This window comes from Mirounga angustirostris, unplaced genomic scaffold, assembly GCF_029215605.1.
Source record: "Mirounga angustirostris isolate CCGP_5_RB_7025 unplaced genomic scaffold, mMirAng1.0.hap1 SCAF_5, whole genome shotgun sequence".
Taxonomy (NCBI): domain Eukaryota; kingdom Metazoa; phylum Chordata; class Mammalia; order Carnivora; family Phocidae; genus Mirounga; species Mirounga angustirostris.
In genome coordinates, this window is record NW_026991713.1 from 102,552,152 (window position 1) to 102,567,390 (window position 15,239).

Genomic DNA, 15,239 nt, shown 5'->3' on the forward strand with positions numbered 1-15,239 from the left:
GAGTAACAAGCAGGGTCTTTCTCTTCATGTATCTTTTTCATACCATGAGCAGCATTTGAGAAAGCGATCCTGAGAGGTTGTATCATCTCACCTAGCCGAGCCTGTCCAGGGATCCGCTGGTGTGTCGGGTGAACAGTGGTTACATACCCCATAGCCTTCTTTGCCTCCTGTGTCATGGCACTGGTGTAGTTTCATGACCTCCACTCTCTCTAGGAGGAGGAAGCCCGAGATGTGCGAGAGGGTAGTGGTCAGTGACCCACCCTGGCTCATGGTTCCCAAACTTGGCTGCACATTGGCATCGCCTGGAAAGTTGTAACAAAATACAGGTGCCCGAGCCCCACGCAGGCATACGTGAAAGTTCTCCAGGTGATTCTCGTGTGCAGCCAAAGTGGAGAATGCTGGCTGGGAGTTTTAAACACAGACCCACATTGTATGCATAGAACCCAGTGAGTGGGCCCTTCAGAGAAAATGGCTTTGGAGGGCCAGGCTCTCACTGTGGAATTACAGGCCCCTTAACGTCATGGGAATTGTGGGGTGGTGGAGATCGAAAGGCGCTTCAAGATGAGTAGGTCCACCCCTGACTTTGCCCAGTGATGACATTGAGCCCCACGTGGTCATATATTAGTGACAGACAGGTGAACTCTGGTACTTAGTGTTGGGCATTTTCATAATAAGAATTCATTCAGGCAGAGCTACCACGTCTCCTACCATGTCTCCTGGGGCTCAGGATAGGAGGGTTCCATGTCATTCATGAGTTTCCACGGAAAGATTGAGAAGCCTTAGTAGGTAGTGGTTGAAAGGCAAAAGAAGATGGCTTGGGAGGGAAGAGCTTCTGTTTAGCAAGACATGTCAGTTCTATAAATGTTTGGGCCCCTCAACTCAAAAAGTAACTTTAAGAGAAGGCAGCGTAAGCTGAGTGGCAGCTGGAGAGCTGGCTATCTGTCTTGAGTGGCCAAGCGTGCTTCCCGTTCCTGGAGGACTGGGTGAGAGGCTCGGCTCTGGGCAGCCCCAGCATGCTGCTGTCATAACAGCTCCAACAGAACCAGGCAGTGGGAGAGCTGGGGGCCATGTGGGTCAGGCTCCCCCAAAGGGGAGGGCACTGAGGCCTGGAGAAGCTGAAGATCTTACCCAGATCACACAGCCTGTAGCTGATAGAGCTGGGTTTCAAATCCAGGTTCCCCAAGTCCCCAGTCCATGTGCGTCCCGCTCCCTGTGCACCCATAGTGTAGAGGAGACATACTAGGGTAGGCATTCAGGGGACGCCAGCCAGCCCACTGGGACACGCAGGGACCTGGATCTGGGGCCTGAACTACCACGCCCCATCATGGTGCTGCCACCTGTGTTCTGAGTGGTCACAAGTCATCAGAATCACCAGAGCTTCTGTTTCCTCATCTTTAGTGGGCAGTAACCAAAGTATTAGCTAGGGCTGCGGAGTCTATGCCTGTGGAAGCATGCTCAGAAAAACACGTCAGGGGACGTGTTTGGTGAGGACGAGTTGACTTCATCAAGTCTGTCTTCCCTCCCCGGGATGGACAGCTCCCTGACAGGCAGCACTGCGGGCAGAATGAAGTGCCAGGTGACGTACTAGCCTGGGAGGAAGGGAAGAGGTGAGATAGCAGCACACAGGGCAGGAGGGGGAGTGTGGAAGAGCGGGGCTTTGTAATGGCACCGTCTGGTGTGCGGCCCATGGAAACTGGTCACAGAGCCACAGGAGGCCCGAGGCAGGGACTCGTGAAAAGACAGTTGACCAAGTCAGCAGCAGTGTTAGCCAGGCCATGACCCAGGGCCACCTGTGGAGCTCAGCCGCTTCCCTGGTTGGGCAGAGGGGTGCTGCAGCCAGCACACCTGGCGGAATGGGTCCTCCCCCATGCAGGAAAGGAAGCAGGCCTGGCCTCCGCGCTGCTAGTCAGATGGCATTCCCAGACTGCCTTGGAAGGGTAGTTGGACAGGTCAGGAGATGGTCTGGTGTACTCGCTCGTCAGTGTTCCTTGGAAGAGTGGAATCTGATGCTGTCATTAAGAAGGAGAGACAGTTTAAAAAATGATCTGGCTGTCACAGGATGACACAGTACGTTTCCAGGTCTTACCTGGCGTCTCCTCCACCTTCCACTCGTGGTTTTTCTTACCTGCCTGATCGGTTTCTTTATACATTATCGTCTCCACAGTAGCCAGGGACTTTTAGCATAAGATGATGGATGGATAGCCTGGATTGGGGGAGGATGTAGAAGTGATAGTGTAAGAAACACCCCAAGCTTAGCCGCCACCCACTTTGGTGGAAGGAACGAGTTGATGTTTGAGGACAGGTGCCTGAGGTCTGACTCGGTTAACTGAAGTGCTGTAGCCCTGGTGGGGGTGTGTGTGTGTGGGGGGCGCGGCACAAGGGATCAGACGACGGGAATGAAACCGACCAGCCCCTGGGCTGAATGGGACTTTCCTAAGCAGGTGGGAAAGGGCTAGGAGGGAAGGGGTTTTGTGGTAGGGGGTCTAAAGTATGAACTTTCTAAAAACGCTTTAGGGTAACTTCAGGATAGGTCAGCGTAGGGATCAGCGTAGGGTAAGTAGTCCTTACAAACTCCGACTTTGGAACCAGACTTCCTGAGTTTGAATCCCATCCTACCACAAGCTGTGTGACATTGGGCAAGTTAACAGTTCACCTCTCTGCCTCCTCAGTTAGAAATGGGGACAATAACTGTGCACTCATTCGGGTGTTTGTGCAGAGCAGTTAGAGCAGAGCCCGGCACAGAGTAAGCGCATGGTGTCGGCCACTGTCCTGCCTGCTGCTGTCCCTGTCATCAACACTGCCAGTGCCATCCCTGGTTCCTTGGCCAACTCAGGGGGCACCACAGCATATCGGAGCAGATGAGTCAGTAGGTCCAGGTCTGGGGCTGGCCCTGCTACTTGTCAGCTTGGAACCTGGGAGAGGTGGTTTTGTTTTCTGTATCTGTCAAGTTGGGGGTTAGACTGCATATCATCGTCTTGATATCAAGGCACACACACTCATGAGGTGTGCTGGTAAATGGACCCTCGTCTATGCCTGTGGGACCGAGGGGGATCCATGACCAGCACACCAGCTAAAGCCATGACTAAGATGTCTTCTAGGTCCTTAACACAGGTCAGAGGCCATTCATGGCAGCGGGATGAACACTGGACTCTGCGCTCAGGGAATCTGGGTTCTAGTCTTGATGGGAAGTACCTGCCATGGGCTCTTCGGAAAGTTTCTCAGGCTCTCTGGGCCTCAGAGGTTTGGACGAGATGATCTCTAAGGTCTCTCTTCCTGCTTCAATTCATTAACTTGGTGAGTACAGGTTTCCCTGGGAGAGGAAGTTGGTCCCTTCTTCCAGGGATTTCCATCCTCTTTCCCTTCCTCATCTTGTCAGGCTCCTCGGATGAGGATGAAAACTTGGCAGTGTTGGGGAACCAGGGGAAGCTGGGGCCCAAAGAACATAAACTGGCCTTCCTCTGAAGCTTCTCCTTTCTGGCCTTTAGTTGTAGGTGCAGAGTAGAAGGACCATTATCATATTAACTCCTTTTTCTCTGGAGAATGTGTTCTGCCTGATATTTTGATAAAGAAATCTGGGCACAAGAGCCTCACTGAGTGCACTGCTGCTGGTGAGTGAAGCTGGCTTATCCCTCTAGATCCCAGTACACACCAGCCCAAGTCAGGAGGCCCTAGAATGGAAGCCTTGCCCACTGAAGGCAGGGCCTCCACAGACTGAAGAGGGTTAAGGTGTTCCACATGGAGCTGTGCCTTGGAGGAAAGAAGGTTGCCCTGCCCTGAGGGCACAGTACACGGGCTGCCATGCTTTTGAGGGTCCAGAGCCCCCAGCCATCGTCAGGTTCTGTGGAAGGTGTCAGGAAATAAAGTAGAAGAAAAAAACAATAACCACTCTAAACTTCAGATTAAAAGATCAAAAGTAAATCTCCAAATTTCAATGAAAAATCTTGACGTCAAGTCTGCCTTAAATCGGTCTCACCTCTCCCGCCCCCAGCTCAAGTCACCCGGGGGGGCAGTGTGGAAACCACGAGAGAAGGAGTTTCTGGGGGACGGCCTGTCCTGACTTGAGCAGGCCCTGCTTTGTAGAGGCAACCCCAAGCACACATGGGGGAAAATGAAGTCCAATGCAATCTAAATAAATAAAAGAAGAAGAAAAAAGTTTTTAGAAATCTGTGTTTACTCTGGCACGCGACTGGCCTCCACTGCTTTTGACATATTAGGAAAAATTTTGGCGGGGACCCATTAGAAGCACTTAAAAAGGCATATGTTTCTTTTCAGAACACAAGGGGCTTGGAATGTATTGTTTAAACAAAATTCTTATGAATCTTTGATTCATTTAAAAAATATATATATGTATGTTTGTTTCACTTGTGCTTTCTGTGGCATTGACTTCCTTAACTCCCGTCCTCAGACCATTTGAAATAATTATTTTACTGACTATTTTTGCCAATTGTGTGGCCTTAGCGATCTATATTCCCTTTCCAGAAGATGACTCCAACGCCACCAATTCCAACCTGGTAAGTCCACCATCCCGTCTCTCTCTGCTTCTCTCCCTCGGTGGAGGACTGAGCTTGGATCACATGGATTCAAGGTGGAATGTGGGGAGAAGTGAGATGTGCGTTTGACACGCGCAGAGGTGCTGCCGAGCTTAGATCTCAAGTGCTGCTGCTCTTTATTCAAGTCAGCACCTGTCTTATCACAGCCTGTTTTCAGAAGGAATATTCCAGTTAGGTGGTGGTGAGCTCTGTGTGTGTGTGTGTGTGTGTGTATTTTGAGAGCTATAAAATGTGCTGCTTAAGTTGCAAGTGCAGGTGTTTGCAGGAGCAAGCTTTTATTCTTGGATGATTTTTGTATTTACTTTAAGTGACTGTGTCCCACTGATAAGGTTTGCTCAGGTGATCTATAGTATCACTGCATGAGAAACAATTTCTAGGAAGCTTTTAGGAAAGTTTCCTTTTGCAGCCAAGATGCATTATTTAGTTGAAAAGGTTTTCTTTTCTTGGGAAAGGCGGCTTTCCATCTGGGTTGTTGGGAAGCCAGTGCTGGCAATTCGGGGTTAGAATTTGTCCATGGAAAAAGCGCGGAGTGTGTTTACTTTTGGCCGAGCGTGAAGTCATTACAGAGGCCGTTGCTCTGTCTGGGCATGGGAGGAAAAGAGCTCTGGAATGCAGTTGGCAAAATCAGGGCAGTCCCGGGTGCCTCTGCCACGGGCCATAGGAAAATCCTGTCTCTCTCCCCTCCCCCGCAGAGACACCATAACTTTTCATGTGATTCCCACCAAATGCCTCTTTCCCCGTCGTCAGCACCTTCCTCTAATTAGCGAGATTGGACTGTCTGATGAGATCGTTCCCAAAAGAATCAGGAAGGTTAGCAAATTCTCCTTTCCCTTATTGCTGGCTGCTGATGGCATCACGACTGTCATTCTTTTGCTTCTTAACCTTCGACATTTTCTTTAGCCACCTCAGCAACTGAATCTGAGGCGCATTTTAAACTTCTCCACCGTGTCCCCCAGTTGGGACAGTTAGGCCCAGCTCCATATTGGGTAACGTGGTGCGGTGCGAGCCAGGCTGCAGCGTCTTAGGGCTCAGCTTGGGCCGTGCGTCAGGGACAGGTTCCAGAGCTGGCCCAGGAGCTCCGAGGAAGGACATGGCCAGAGTTGACAGGCAGAGCACTCCCTGCAGTCCACGAGGCCTTCTGAGGCGTGACCTTGTCTCTTAACAGGCAAGAAATCTTTACTGTGTCAGAATAAACACAAGCCCAAGTGTCTCCCAAATGGCCCTTGGAAAAGCAGGAGCATCTTCCGTGGGCTGTCCTCGGCGTATCCACCTCCCTCTGCCAGCATGGGCCTCCTGCAACCTGGGCAGCTTCACACTTCATCTGTAACTTAAAAAAAAAAAAAAGGATGTGTGTCTTATTCTGAAGACAGGGAGGCTTTGGGTGGGATCTAGGCAAAAGCAGTGGGGAAGGTGGGTAGAGAGTTTGCATTTAGTCTCTGCCCCAGCCCCTCTGGGCTGAGCTCCCTGGGGGATTAGCAGCAGCACGGGGAGGGGGCTGGGGGTGCTGCACAGGGAGAGGAGCCTGGGCTGGCTGCTGTCTGGGTCTGTGAAGCCCGTACTTGGTGGCGGTGGCCTGGCTGGTGGGACCATGAGGGGTTGTGTTGGACTTACTCTGGAACTAGAGTGGAGGTTGCTGGGTGCAGAGACTGCTGGAGGGACAGTGGATTTTTAAAATCCCACTGCAGAGTGATGGAGGTGTTCTGAAGCTGGATGCACAGCTGTATAACTGTACTAAAAGTCATTGAGTCGTATACTTAACAATGGGTGACTTTTATGGTATGTAAATTATACCTCCATAAAGCTGTATTTTTAAAAAAGAATAACACCAGCATGCAAGCCCGGGCCTCACAAAACCTCCCAGTGTCAGTTGCATGTTGCTATTTTCTTTCTTGCAAATGAGCGGGGAGGTTACATAGGTGGAGGGAAAGAGGGGATGGGGACAGCCAGTGAACTTTGTTGTGACGTTACACTAGGAATTTGGGGGATGCGGAACAGAGTGTGCGAGGTTGAAAAGGCGTTTCTAGTTGCTAGAGCAGTTCTGACCTCTTCCAAGCCACAGCTTGGCCTAAGTGAAGGAAGCGTGTTCATGTTTCCTTTATCCCCAGTTCAAACACACACAGACACACACCCAGACACACATGTAGACACACACACACACAGATGCAGATACACACGCAGACATACATGCACACACGTACACAGATGCAGACATATATACACACAGACACACAGACATATATAGACACAGACACACAGACACATACACCCACAGACACACAGACATATACACCCACAGACACACAGACATATACAGACACAGACACACAGACATATACACCCACAGACACACAGACATATACAGACACAGACACACAGACACATACACCCACAGACACACAGACACATACACACACAGACACACAGACATATACACCCACAGACACACAGACATATACACACACAGACACACAGACATATATAGACACAGACACACAGACATATACACCCACAGACACACAGACATATACACCCACAGACACACAGACATATACAGACACAGACACACAGACATATACACCCACAGACACACAGACATATACAGACACAGACACACAGACACATACACCCACAGACACACAGACACATACACACACAGACACACAGACACATACACACACAGACACACAGACATATACACCCACAGACACACAGACATATACACACACAGACACACAGACACATACACCCACAGACACATAGACACATACACACACAGACACACAGACATATACACCCACAGACACACAGACATATACACCCACAGACACACAGACATATACAGACACAGACACACAGACATATACACCCACAGACACACAGACATATACAGACACAGACACACAGACATATACACCCACAGACACACAGACACATACAGACACAGACACACAGACATATACACCCACAGACACACAGACATATACACACACAGACACACAGACACATATACCCACAGACACACAGACACATACACACACAGACACACAGACATATACACCCACAGACACACAGACATATACACACACAGACACACAGACATATACACCCACAGACACACAGACATATACAGACACAGACACACAGACACATATACCCACAGACACACAGACACATACACACACAGACACACAGACGTATACAGACACAGACACACAGACATATACACCCACAGACACACAGACATATACACCCACAGACACACAGACATATACACCCACAGACACACAGACATATACACACACAGACACACAGACACATACAGACACAGACACACAGACATATACAGACACAGACACACAGACATATACACCCACAGACACACAGACATATACAGACACAGACACACAGACATATACACCCACAGACACACACATGCAGATACTCACATAGAAATGTACACAGACAGACGCACACAGAGACATGTACACACACACACAGACATAGACACATAGACACACAGAGACATACACACACAGATACACAGAAACATACGTGCACGCATAGACATGCATACACGGACATACACACGGACACAGGTACATAGGTACACTCTTCCCTAATTCTGCTCTATCCCTGAACTTCCTTTAATAATATGTAATTTTTAAATTTTAAGTTTGAAATGTTTTTTCAGGAAGAGTCTGCATTTGCCACTTCTGCCAGTTTGTTTTTGCTCTCTCTTCAGCTCCGTGCTCTCTGTGTTCTGTCCCCATCTCTAGAAAGTAAAAGATACGGATCTCAGTTGGCAAACTCAGGAGGGAAAGAAATGCAGCTTGTTTTTGCTTTCCTATCACTGAACATCCTATCTGATTTGTGACTCCTGTTGGCCGATGCCATAAACCTCACCTCTGTAAGTTCAGGGCTCTCAGCCCCTTCCCTGGAGTTGTAGCTAAGGACCACTGCATTATGGAGCCAAGGGGACATGCTGCTCTTGGTGTGGTTGATCCACACTGTTGAAGTGGCCTTGTCCCTCCTGGAAGGGCCTTGGTCTTTGATCCATGCAGGCATGTGGTCTCTTGTTCCCAGCATGGGGTCTCTTGATCTGCAGCTCTGGACCTCTCCTGGCCATGCTGGGGCTATGGGAATGGGGACATGGTGAAGATTACACGGGCCCCCTTTCAAGGACATACCCCAGGGTCTCACTCATTTTTGTTTCCTGGCTGATGCTCCCAGGTTCACCATCTTGGGATATTTGTTTGGGGCAAGGTGGCCCTCCTGTGGTCGTCCAGACTGTCCTCAGTGCCCTGGCTTACATTCCTTGAACTCTGAAGCCATGGTGTGACTCCTGTTCTCTGCCTTCCACTGTGTCATACCTTCCCTGGGACAGTGAAGGCCACTAACCTAATGGGAGGGGGCATGGTGGCCAAGGGGTATTAGAAAACCCCTGAAACAACCAACCAAACCAAACCCACATTGGCTTATAGGCCAGGCTATCATTCTGCTCCCTGGATGTAACCAATATGAGTGTTGTGATTCAGGCCCTCTTCTCCCCCCTTCTCCCTGCAGCATTTTACATTGTTAGATGCCCCTCTGCAGAACTCTTTTGCCCCTTGGCTTTGGGACAGAGTTACTATTAAGTCCCCTCCTATCTCTTACCATTTTTTTCCTGCTTCTTCTAGTTTCTTCTTGCTTCTCTGGGAACTTTGACCAGGTTGCTGTCCTGGGCCTCTTATTTTTTCTTTTTGTGGTCTCCCCTTGGTGAGCTCAACTGCTTCCACAATTTCATGTTCCCTTTCTAGGTAAGTTGTTCCTAGATTTATGTGCCCAGCTCTGAGCTCTTTCCTAAGGCCTGGACTAGTATTTCCTACATTAGAGAGGCCTGTGGACCAGTGCAGTGACTCCTGAGACCGGCTTGATTGTTACAACCACTTGGATAGCTTCAATGGAAAGATGCCAGTGCGTTGGTAGATCTGATTCAGATTTAGTAGTTTTGGGGCATGGCCTGCGAATATGCATTTGAAAAATTCCTCATGGGCTGGAGTTGGGGGGCTAAGGATCAGTCAGGTTTGGGAACTACTGGCTTTTTGTATAGAGCTAAATTTTGAGTTGGGCTGATGTGGGTTCATGCCTTGGCGTTACCACTTTGTATCTTAATCTGGATGGTCCTGTGGAGTTGTTTCGTCTTCCTGAAGCTCCGATCTCTGGCCTGGTGGATGGAAGTCACGCTCCCTCCCGGGGTTCTGGGGCAGAGGAGGGCTGGCCGTGATCAGGAAGCACCCAGTGCAGTCCTGGCCCACAGTGATATGTTCCCGGATGTCTTGCAGACACCTCAAACAGACAAGCCCACATAGGACTCAACTTCTCTCTCTTCACACAACCGGTCTCCAAAAAATAAAGCAAAAGAAACCACACAGGAACCTTGCTTCTGACCTTTGCCTTTAGCCCGGTCGCTGGCTCTGCCGACCTTGATGTTGTACAGAGTCATCTTGAACACCTTCTTCCCCTCATCGTGCTCATTCAAACAGATTCAGATACAGCCTCTCTGTTGGCAGTCTATCACAGTTAGCTTCCTTTCTATATCCAGAGTCATTTGTGTGAGCGTTCTGTGCCTTTGCTTCTTTGTCTATAAAATGGGAATATCTACCTCGTAAGTTGCTGTGAGGATTAATGAGACAAGATGTTGAAGGCTCTTAGAAGAGTGCCATGGGGAGGGACATATCTCTAGTCTCACTGAGGCCCTGAGATAGTAGACATGTAACCACTGTTTGTTGAGCGTCAGTGTCATGCCACAACATGGTCCCCCCCAATCACTTAGGTACCCCTAAATCTCGAGAATTCTCCCATTACTTTCATGGCATGGTCCCATCTTTTAAATAAGGAAGTGCTAATTCAGAGGCCTGCTCTCACAAACAGCAGAGGAGGGACAATGGCGACAGCACTGGTTGTCAGACCTCGGTGGGTAAGACTCCTATGGAGAGCTGGTTAGAATGCAGACTCCCAGGCCCTGCCCCCGGAGCCCCCGATTCCGTGTCTGGAGGGGGCCCCTGGAGTCTCACTGTCAGCGGGCTCTCCCGGTGACGGATGCAGGGGACCGGGGACTGCTCTCTGAGGACGGTGACTCTGAGCTTGTCACCGTAGCGTGGACCCTCCTTCAGCTCGCCCTCCCCAGTCTGCCACTGCCTACCCACAGCTCTCTCTGGGCCCCGCCGGCTGCCGAGAGGTTTCCCACTCTGGTGGGCTCAGAACAGACTGTTGAACCAAGCGCACTCATGCTGTCACAGAATTAGCAGAGAGTCTTCTTTTCCCACACACTGGCAAACTCACATCTGCGCCTGCTCCTACAAATGTGCCTTCCCTTGCAAATTTGTCAGCTTCCATACATTCTCCGTCCCCCTCTCCTTTCTCCTGCCTCCTTAATATAACCCCCATTTATTTTTCTAGCACTTTGCTTTCTCCTCCTTCCGAGAGATGAAAAGTATTCTGGTATAGAATTTTTTCGGGGTGGGGGGGAATCTTTCTCTCATTATTTAAAGAAAAGTCTGTTTTATGCTCCACCGAACATATACTTTTGCACCCAAATCCATCACCTTTGTTATCTTTTCCTCATGTTAGTGAAGCATAATGAGAGCGAACTGGCCCACGACACATTTCTCTGTATTATTCACAGTCTTGTTACTGGCAGTGCCACCTGCTCCGCAGCACGTCATTTATACTATAGCAGCTGTAAGCCTGTCCCAGGGGTAGCCGGTACCCAGGAGGTACATCGTACGCAGGGTGTCCGTCGAACGACCTCTGGGAGCAGGGCGAACTCATTGTGTGTGGAAAACTCCCAGGTCTCCCAGACTCGGAAGTCCACAAAGACTTGGCTTGGGTTAAAATATTAGGAGAATATGTTTGGCATTTCACCTTGTGCAAAGAACGGCGCTGTGTACTTTCTGAAGCAAGAACCAGGCTCTCGGCAGAGGCAGAGAGGCCAGAAAAGGAGTTGTTTTGGGGCTGGGCTTGCTTGCATCTCCATCAAGGACTGGGGAGAACTCAGGGGGATGGGTTTGCTGGAAGCTCTTGAGTTACATTAGGAAGAGGGTTGGGATGTCAGATTTTCCCTTTTCCTGCTGTAAAGTTGGGGCAGTGATGCGAGTTGGCATCCTAGGCCGGCCATGAGGATTAAACGAGTTAACTAATGTACGAGAAAGGCTTAGAACAATGCCTGCCGCAACAAATGCGTGTTGTCCTTTAGAGCCAGAGGCTGAAAGCCATCCCCTCCATCTGGTTCCTTGGGGCAGGTCAGGATTAGTGGCACTCAGGCTAGCTTTTACTTCGGAAGGGTAAGAGAGGACACCAAAAGGCCCTGTTTCTAGCAACTCTAATGTGGCAAGATTGACATGTGTCCGCACGTGCCTCACCCTCATCGTCTGACTGCACGGGGAGCAAAGCAGAGATGCATTCATGGGGAGAGATGAGCCCTGAAGGGACAGCCCTGGGTGGCCTGTGGGTGACTCCATCCCCCACCCCCACAGGTGTTTTGTGCCTGGAATGAGCCTGTGTCCGTCCCTTCCCAGTCACAGCTCAGGGAGCCAAGGTGTGCCTGAGTACTGTAAAGTTGAGGTTCCCCTCTCCCTAGGCAGGTGGGGCTGAAGACACCCCACAGAGTCCTGCGTTTAGGCCACTACAGGTTCTGAGATGAGTCCAAGGCCTGCCCACCAGGTGCGAAGAGACCCACGTCAGAGCTTCTGTGTGAGAGGTGAATAAAAATGCCAGTTTGGGGTCTCCTTATCTCCCTGCAGTGAGCTGTGATTTCTTTTATCATCAGGCTTGTCTAGGAGTGAGAAGTCTTTGTGGGCTTTCATGCACTAACAAAACGTGACTTATTAGTGCTCCCTCATATGTGTCATCCTAATGCACCAGATGCACACACTCGGCAGAAATACTAGGGTTATAAAATACACTCATAGCTAATCACAGGTAACGAACCACATAGCTACTGCATCATGTGCGAATCTTCTCTGTGCTGTGTCGTGAGAAGGGGAGCGGGGCTGGGGGGAGGCAGTGGTGCCGAGTCTGTCTGTCTGTCTGTCTGTATGTATTTATTTATTTAAAGTAGCAATTTTTATAGAAAGCACATACATACTACAGAATAAAGCATATAGGTGATCATCATTAAATACTTCTTGTGTGAAGTATGTTTGAGGATGTTTGAGGATACCTGGGAGCAGTGATTCTTTTATATTAAATGTTTGCTCCTGTTATTTTTAACATTTCTCCATGTTCAACCAACATATACTTCTTATGCTATTAATATGCACCTTTAAAAAATAAGATGCTGGATTAAGGTAAACTTTTGTACAGTATTTATAGACGAGAGAGTTAGCAGGACGCCCTGTTTCACCTGAGCGAGGTCACCCCTCTGAGGTTCTGGTTGATCTGGTCTGAGTGGGACCTGGGTGTAGGTATGTCTGAAAAGCTATTCTGGAGCAGGCGCCGACCTGGGAAGAGAGACCCGAGTGGTGTGGCCTTAGGCCGGTCACTTAACCTTCCTGTTTGTGTCTCTGCTGGCTGGTGGGAGTAACCAAACCTGCTTTGTCATAATAATTGCCTTTATTCAGTGACCAGCAGGTGCCAGTGCTTTGCAAACACTCTTCCTAGTCCCCACAGCAATAAATTACAATATCTATTTACTTCTTTCCTTGAGGGTGGGGAATTCATCCGTTTTGTTTGCTGCTCTATCCCCAGGGCCTTGAGCTGTAACTGGCGCATGTCAGGCTCTTGATAAATATTTGAAAAGTGAATGAATGGCCCCTGCCAGGGTGTATCCTTTTATTTCAGGTGAGGACATAGTGTCTCAGAGAAGTAAAGTGACTTGGTGAGTGAGTGGCAGGGTAGTCATTTGAACTCAGGACTGCACGGGACCATCGCTTGGGCTCTTTGCTCCGTTCTCTGGAGTGTGTAGGGTTGCCGTGAGCATAGAAGGAGATGGAAAATGTTTCAAAGATTAAACCCTCTGCAGCGGTATTAACAGGTATTTAAAAAAACCAACAAACTTGGTTCTGTTGGGAAATAAATTTGGTAAGCCTGCGGCAACCAAAGTTAATTTATCGTAAGACTCCTTGGAGTCTTTAACACGTTAATAACACTCACTATTTATTTAGTGCTTTGAGTATATTAATGCATCTAAGCATCATAATAACCCTATGAGATGGATACTGTCATTATCCCATTTAACAGATGAGGACACCAAAGCTCAGAGAATTGAAGTAATTTGCACTGGGAAACATAGCAAAGTGAAGGTACTGCAGTTACCCCCAGTGGTGTGTTCTTAGCCTCATGCTACAGCGGCCTCCCTGTGGGTTAAGGTGCCCCCGGGCTCCCAGGACCTCCCCAGACCTTCCCGCCACAAGACAACTTGAAGAATAGTCTTCCTTGGAACACACCCATGGTGAATGCTGTGCTCAAGGAACACAGTGGTTTGACACCACACACAGGAGAAAACCCGCAGGGGAAGGGACCAAGCTGGGAGCAGGCTAGGCCATCCTGCAAGGCCAGCATGGTAGGGGAGGCCAGCAAAGCCCCGGGAGGCCGCCTCAGGGACGTGGCATTTCCCAGGGGCTGGCAAGCTCCCCGATCGAGTTGTGCTTCCTGTAATCGTCCTAAACCCTCGGGTGCCTGGGGCAATTATTTGACTCATTGTTTCCTCACTAAATATTTCAGAGGAGAAGGCATTGTCCGCTCTGCATTTGCCAGCGGATGGGGTGAGAGGAGATGTTGCTTTGAAGTCTAAGTATGGTGACGCCTCTTGTTTCATTTTTATCCATCTGCGTTCATTTTGGGGGGAAAGTGTTCCATATGTATTCACACTCTGGCTAATGGAACCCCTTTCATGTACCAAGTGCCTTTGAATATAAGTATATTTGAAGAAAGTCTAGAATGTAAAATATAGATCCCTGAATCTTTAAAAAAAGAATTCCCAGCATACTCCATGCTTTTTCTGGGACAGCACAACCATTGGAAATTTTCAATATATAAACTCCTGTAATTCCATAAAGCCATGGAGAGAGTGAAGGAAAGGGCAGATGGCCCCCAAACACCGTGACTGAGAGGGTCTTTGGGCATCATTTTCATACACCATCGCTGTTGGGGTGTCTCCCCCTCCAGGACTGGCCCTTTTAATTTGCTGTTCACCCTCTCCTGGGAGCATAGACACTAGATCACCAAAGCCACCATGGCTATGTGCAAAGTAAGAGTAAATAGATTCTGATTGAGGAGGCTTGTTTATGAATAAGGTACATTAGCTTTAATGTGTGGATTTTAGAAAGTTGATTTTGGCTTCTCAGAAGCCTTTTTTCCTCTTTGTTCCCTTTGTTCTTACTGATTTCTGTATGATTGAAGTTGTTGGATTAGTGCCTTTCAACAAGCAGGGGTGACAACAGCACCATCCACACTCACGTGGCCCACACCCACAGTGCCGCCGCTGCTCGAGGTACGTTCCAGTGTTAACTCACTTAGTCCTCTCAGGAACTCCATGAGACCACTCTTGTTGTTCTAACCATCTCATTTTCGAGATCAGGGAAGTGAGGCACAGAGAAATGAACTGACTTGCCCCAGGAGTGCGGCGCCTCAGTCCACGCCCTTAACTGCTGTGCTGTGCTCTGTGGCTTTCCTAAGGTGTATAGGGAGGGGGATTTTGTCTAGAATATG

The 15,239-nt window shown here is 49.1% G+C and overlaps 1 protein-coding gene across 12 annotated transcripts in view; it reads left to right on the forward strand.

The window, feature by feature from the left end:
* CACNA1C (calcium voltage-gated channel subunit alpha1 C) overlaps positions 1 to 15,239 on the forward strand; it is a 653,963-nt gene that overhangs the window by 60,492 nt on the left and 578,232 nt on the right. For all 12 annotated transcript variants that reach the window (XR_010411642.1, XM_064591748.1, XM_064591749.1 and 9 more), the window contains exon 3: positions 4,406 to 4,511. Coding sequence is in view for 11 of the 12 variants with exons in the window: in XM_064591748.1 (XP_064447818.1) it covers positions 4,406 to 4,511 (106 nt within the window). In the remaining variant the exon portion in view is untranslated. The remainder of the gene's footprint in view (positions 1 to 4,405; positions 4,512 to 15,239) is intronic.